The sequence below is a fragment of the Sinocyclocheilus anshuiensis genome, unplaced genomic scaffold (genome assembly GCF_001515605.1).
Source record: "Sinocyclocheilus anshuiensis isolate Anshui unplaced genomic scaffold, SAMN03320099.WGS_v1.1 scaffold401, whole genome shotgun sequence".
Lineage (NCBI taxonomy): Eukaryota > Metazoa > Chordata > Actinopteri > Cypriniformes > Cyprinidae > Sinocyclocheilus > Sinocyclocheilus anshuiensis.
Genome location: NW_015539847.1, coordinates 93,992 through 101,016, shown reverse-complemented (window position 1 = coordinate 101,016; position 7,025 = coordinate 93,992). Strand labels below are relative to the sequence as shown.

General features: G+C 41.0%; 1 protein-coding gene across 1 annotated transcript in view; it reads right to left on the bottom strand.

Annotated features, from left to right (window-relative positions):
• The window catches only part of LOC107684575 (mitotic checkpoint protein BUB3-like), a 23,969-nt gene extending 17,507 nt beyond the window's left edge, over positions 1-6,462 (bottom strand). The window contains 5 exon segments of the mRNA XM_016480864.1: positions 11-54; positions 410-561; positions 5,263-5,332; positions 5,417-5,611; positions 6,393-6,462. Of these exon segments, the coding sequence (XP_016336350.1) occupies positions 11-54; positions 410-561; positions 5,263-5,332; positions 5,417-5,611 (461 nt within the window). The 5' untranslated portion in view covers positions 6,393-6,462.
• Positions 6,463-7,025: the final 563 nt, after the last annotated feature.

Genomic DNA, 7,025 nt, shown 5'->3' with positions numbered 1-7,025 from the left:
CTGAAACACAGCCACAGACAGCGTGTAGACCTGAAACACAGACAGCGTGTAGACCTGAAACACAGCCTCAGACAGCTTGTAGACCTGAAACACAGCCACAGACAGCGTGTAGACCTGAAACAGTCACAGACAGTGTAGACCTGAAACACAGCCACAGACAGCGTGTAGACCTGAAACAGTCACAGACAGCGTGTAGACCTGAAACAGTCACAGACAGCGTGTAGACCTGAAACAGTCAAAACACAGGTAGACAGCTGAAACACAGCCACAGACAGCGTGTAGACCTGAAACAGTCACAGACAGCGTGTAGACCTGAAACACAGTCACAGACGGCGTGTAGACCTGAAACACAGACACAGATCAGAGCCGCTCCTGCACCAGAGCCGCTGCGTCCCTCACGTCTGCTCACCTTCTCGGGTTGCGTGAAGGTCCCGGCATTGCAGGGTGTTCTGGGGTCCCAGAGCCTCACAGACATGTCCCAGCTGCCCGTCACCATCACATTGACCTCCGGACAGTATTCCACACAGCGAATGGGAGCGTCGTGCGTCCCCACGATTGTGTCTGAGGAAGAGCACAGATGCAGTCACACACCAGCGTGTCGTGTTTAAAGGGATGCAAAATTCACTTTTACATGTTGTTTGAACTGAAATGTGTGTTGGCAGTGTGTACACAACCACACTATAATGATAAAAATCCACCCAGTGTTTTTTTTATAAATCCCCATAAATAATGACCCCTTTCTCAGATCAAGCCGATCTCAGATTCTTGGAAGAGTGACGTCACACAGACCCAGGCCCCTCCCACGATTCTTGATTGACACTGGTGTTTTAGCACAGACCCGCACTGGGTGAGCTGTAGACAGTAGGGATGGGCATTTTTGGCAATTTGTCATTTCGATCATCAATAGGTTTCAAAAACGAGTATTCGGGGGCGGGGCATGGCCGTAAAGGAGATAATAAAAAATATCTGAAGACTAGGGGTGGGCGATATAGCCTCAAAATGATATCATGATATTTTTTGAAGAATATTTGCGATAACGATATTTATGACGATATAGAAAAAAACATGGAACGTTTTATTGGTGATTGCAGCTGGCAGGCAGCAGCATTTATTAGTGCAAACAAAATGAAGGGCATTTCCCATCCTTTTCCAATGAGCTACTGTCATCGATGACAGACTACCTAATTCGAAGTGTAAATCTATTGTCATAAGGTGGCAGCAGCAGCTGTGTGTTGAAGCAGACCGATCCGTGTATGACGTCAAAACACCGCGAGTGACTTACCCCTTATTTACCTCTAATTTACACTGCATGCGTCTGCGACCACCTGAGCTGATCGCGGCCACTCTAGTCAATGCTCGTGTTTACACCAGTGGTGCCACGGCACGTTTCTCTCGGCTCTCCGCACCGCTTCGCTAAAGATATGCGCCTCGCCCATTTTTGACGGTAAGAGTGTGCACTCGAATATGCTCTATAACCGCTCTCACGATACTTTGATGTCATACACTGATCAGTCTGCGCAGCGCTGCTTCAAGTCGAACACACCTATTGGGTTTGTGGTGTTGTTGTTGTGCGCGCTAGTCAAATGCTCCATACGTCATCGCGTCGCTATATCATTGATATCACGATATGACACTTTTTTTTTTATCATGTAAAAATGTATTATCTATTATTTATTTATTATCGTGGATGGTATGATATGGCACACCCCTACTGAAGACTTATGAAAATTAATGTTACAAATAAAAATATGACATGAAAACCTGCTGTCTGATCACCGCCAGATCAATCTTCTCATTAAAGGGGAAAACAGCAAATCAAGGGACATTCATAAAAAGCCAATTCATCTACATAAACTCAAAACACCATATAGATGGACTCGTAGTGCTGCTGAAACATATATTAAAGTATTGAAGTCAAATGAAATAGTCAATTCCATAACACTGTTTAACAATTCAACATATGATAATAATTGGAAAGGAATAAATTTAGCAATTAAACATATTAATGACATTTTTGAAAATATAGCAAGAAAGGCTAATTTAAATTAAACTACCACATATAAACACAAAAATAGAGCTAAACAAAAACCTTCTGAAAAGTGGTTTGACCATGACTGTAAAACAATAAGACAAGAGCTACGATTCATTTCCAATCAAAAACACAAAGATCCAGTCAACTCAGAATTACGCTCAGAGCACTCAGAACTTCTGAAACAATACAAAAACACACTGAGACAGAAGAAATTGGATTATTATAACAACACACTTCAGAAGATGGAAAACACAATTGATCAGGGTCAGTTCTGGAGCATGTGGAACAGTCTAAACAATACAAAGCCACAAGAACTAGCTATACAAGATGGTCAAATTTGGAAAGATTATTTTGAGAAGCTCTATACACATCAAACTGACCCTCTGAATAATCCCAACCAATTAAAAGTTCTTGAAAAATTGAATGCTCTTGAATCATGTATCAAAAACAACCAAAATCCACTAGATTATCCAATAACCCAACAAGAACTTGGTGGAAAACTGAAATCCCTCAAATGTAAAAAATCCTGTGGCCCTGACAACATAAAAAATGAGATGCTTAAAAACAGCTCTCCTGAATTTCAGACTGCATTACTCAAACTTTTTAACTTGATTTTGAGTTCAGGCGTTTTCCTGAGGTCTGGAACACAGGACTCATCTCTCCGATCTTTAAAAGTGGAGACAAAACAGATCCTAATAACTACAGAGGGATCTGTGTAACCAGTAATTTGGGAAAAGTATTTTGCTCAATAATCAACTCTCGGATTTCATCTTTCTTAAAGCAGCACAATGTCATCAGCAAATCTCAAATTGGCTTCCTCCCTAAACACCGAACCACTGACCATATTCACACACTACACACGTTAATAAATGAACATGTACACCAAAAGAAAGATGGAAAAATATTTGCATGCTTCATAGATTTTAAGAAGGCATTTGACTCCATTTGGCATAATGGATTGTTTTATAAAATCATTCAAAGTGGCATAGGGGGCAGAATATATGACTTAATTAAAAACATGTATAACCAAAATAAATGTGCAGTAAAAATTGGACAGCAAAGGACAGACTATTTCTCTCAACAGCGAGGAGTGAGACAGGGCTGCTGCCTCAGCCCGACTTTATTTAACATATATATCAATGAACTGGCAGATCTACTGGACCAATCAAACAGTCCAGGACTACAATTATTCCACACAGAAGTCAAATATTTACTGTATGCAGACGACTTGCTAATTCTATCTAAAACACCAGAAGGTCTCCAGAACAACCTTGACATTTTAACTAAATACTGCCACGATTGGGCCTTAGACGTCAACATCCCAAAAACTAAGATTATGATATTTCAGAAAAAAAACAGAAATCTAGAACATAAACATATATTTACTTTAAACAACACCACACTTCAACATGCTTTACAATATAATTATCTTGGTCTGGTTTTAACTCCCACTGGAAATTTCAAATTGGCAATTAAAACATTACTTACAAAAGCCCGCAGGGCACTGCATGCCATACGAACGAAATTATTCAAAATAAACATCCCCATCAGAATTTGGACAAAGATAGAGTGTGAGAGAGAGAGAGAGAGAGTGTGTGTGTGAGAGAGAGAGAGAGTGACAACCTTGACATTTTAACTAAATACTGCCACGATTGGGCCTTAGACGTCAACATCCCAAAAACTAAGATTATGATATTTCAGAAAAAACCCAGAAATCTAGAACATAAACATATATTTACTTTAAACAACACCACACTTCAACATGCTTTACAATATAATTATCTTGGTCTGGTTTTAACTCCCACTGGAAATTTCAAATTGGCAATTAAAACATTACTTACAAAAGCCCGCAGGGCACTGCATGCCATACGAACGAAATAAACATCCCCATGACAAAGATTACAAAGATTTTTGATAGTGTCATACTGCCTATTGCCCTGTATGGAAGCGAGATCTGGGGCAACTCCAGTCACTCCAGTCATAAGGACTGGCACAAACACCCTTTAGAAGCTCTGCATGTAGAGTTCTGCAGAAGCATCCTTCATGTGCACAGAAACACACCTAATAACGCCTGCAGAGCCGAGTTAGGCCGTCTCCCCCTAAATCTAATCATTAAAAAAAGAGTTCTTAAGTTCTGGATCCACTTAAACTCTAGTTCGGAGGATTCTCTTCATTTTAAAGCACACAAAACACAAAAAAGGAGTGCTCAAAAAAGTCATCTTTGTGTAATGGTGTCAGATCTGACTAACTCGATATCACCTATCACCAACCCTGAAAAACATGGGAGAATCAAAGAAATTATGAATGAAGAGAAGGAGACATACATACAGCATTGGAAAGAACAAACCAAAGACCAAAGTCGTCTCCAATGTTATCTGAAACTCAACAGAGAGTACAGTCTGGCTGACTATCTGGTCTCAGTCAGGAATATAACACACAGACATTTACTGACCAAGTACAGACTGAGTGACCACCAGCTGGCCATAGAGAGAGGACGACATAAAAACACGTGGTTACCTAAAGAAGAGCGAATCTGTACTGAATGTAGATCAGGATCAGTTGAGACGGAGGAGCACTTCCTCCTTCACTGTGACAAATACACGTCCTTAAGAGACTCACTGTACAGTCAAATACAGCAGAACATTCCTGAGGCCGAGTACTCGAGCACTCGATCACTGTTGCACATCCCTAGCAGACAGTCCGCCAGTGTTTCACCGCCGGAGCAGATGTAGACAAGAATGACTCCTAAGCGATTGAGGTGTTCTGTTGTTGGGTACATAGAAAAAGTCTTAGATCTTTGAGTTCAGCTCATGAAAAATGGGGGCAAAAACAAAAGTGTTGCATTTATAATTTTGTTCAGTGTAAATGTGTCCATGTTCACGCAGATCATTCGTGATCCAGCTTCACCTCCAGAAGAAGTGAGTATACGTTTTTTTAATGAATCTTTGCAAATTGCCTTTCCTAATAATGTGCTAATTAGCAAGTTCCCGCAGCTAAAGTTAACAGTCTCTCAGAGAACGGCTTGGACGAGGGGCGGGGTCAGCAGAGCTCATTAGCATTTAAAGGGACATGCACCAAAACGGCTCGCTGTGAACAGAGCTTTTTTTGACAGGGTCGTTTTACACTACCATTGAGAAATGTTCACCAAAGTATGTTACAGACTTTTCATGAAGGCCCTGAATCATATCAACTTGTGGAAAACGGGCATCCGATGACCCCTTTAAACTCACCCTGATCCGTGTTGAGATCGTGCGTCTTCAGCTGGCTGTCCAGACCGCCGCTCCACGCGTGAGTCGGATCCTGAAACGACACGAGACACAGAGATCAAACACGGGAGCGAGCGACACAGGAGCGGTTCTGCAGGGTTTCTGTGATGCCCCTCACATAGAACGCGCAGTCCAGAACCGGTGCCAGATGCTGGTACTTCATCCTCATGCTGTTAGCGCTGACGTCGAACAGACGGACCGTACAGTCCCACGACGACACCAGCAGGAACTGAGCCGAGCTTGGGCTGAACTTCACAGCCGAGACGCTGTCCTCCGGACCCTGGGTCAGCTTGAACTCATTGGCTCCGGTCATCTGAGAACACACCACACACACACACACACACAGAGACACACACACAGACAGACAGACAGACAGACAGACACAGACAGACACACACACACACACACACACATTTATCTATAACTGTTTTATTTCCTATTTGGTTTTATGTATATGCTTTATTTTTTGAGATTAACGGTTTTTCCCAGGCATGTGTTAGATGCCAGTGTTTTCTGTCATAACTGCAAAGATTTGAATTCAAAAACATCATCAGCTATTAAACGGTTTCTTGTTATGATTATAAATCTGTATTTAACCTCAGAATGATCTCAAAGTAAAAATAGGTGCTAAAGTCTGATTTTGCGGTTACTGTGCTTTAAAAATTAAATTATTATAATCTTAATTCAAGTGAAGAAGGATTTCGAAACTGACAGTAATCAGTGCTGAGTAACTTAATCCTGTAATGCCTGCTTTACATGTTTGAAAACGATTAACAGTTCAAAACATTAGACATTTAGAAAAGTACATTACATCGTAATCAATACTCCTAATCCGTACTCGGACTCAAGCGGAGTCTCACTGACTGAACTCCACCAAACGGACTTTAGATGAATGTAACGTTAATATTTATTTTAGCGTCAGATTGAGTCTGAATAACGCGCGCGGCTGCTAAAGCCTAAAACGGCCGTTTTTTTATTCAGAGCTGAAGCTTGCTCTGTGATATCCGAGTAAAACTCTCTGAAACACAGCTGAGCGTTTTATTAATCTTGTCTTAAAAGTTTATGAAATAATCAGAATTTCCGTTAAATCTCACCGTGCTGCTGCTGCATCGACGCGCTACTCTGATTGGACGCATTCACAGCAGAGCTCCGCTCTCATTGGTGCGTTTCAAAACGCCCTCTAATGTTCATCTTCTTCGGTGAGTTTATTGGCGGGTTGCAATCCAACTGGAACGTGCATACCGCCACCTACTGTACTGGAGTGTGACGAAGATGGAACGCAAAGATTTCTATATTCTGTTCTTTAGACTTCATTAATGCAGTAATTATTTTATTAAATTCTACTCCAACCGTTAAAATATTATATAAGGTAAAATACCCCAAAAGCTTGCATATCTCTTATAAATTCTCTAACGTTTTCTAGCGATTACTGGTTACAAGGATTAACTTCCGGGCATGAAACAACTAAATACCGCGAGATGTTGCGTATTTCCGGCTGTTGAATCAGGCTTGTGACGATAGATTAGTGTTTTAATTTTATTTGTTATCCGGTATATTTGAAAGCTTTTGTAATGAGGGTCTGACTGAGATCATGTTCACTGTCAGTCATTATGTAGGGTATGATTGATCTCATTGTGTAATATGTTCCAGTATAACTGTATGATGTTCACTGTGTGATTATAAACACTTTAATCATATTCTGTGTCTGATCGTGTGCTGTGTTAGTG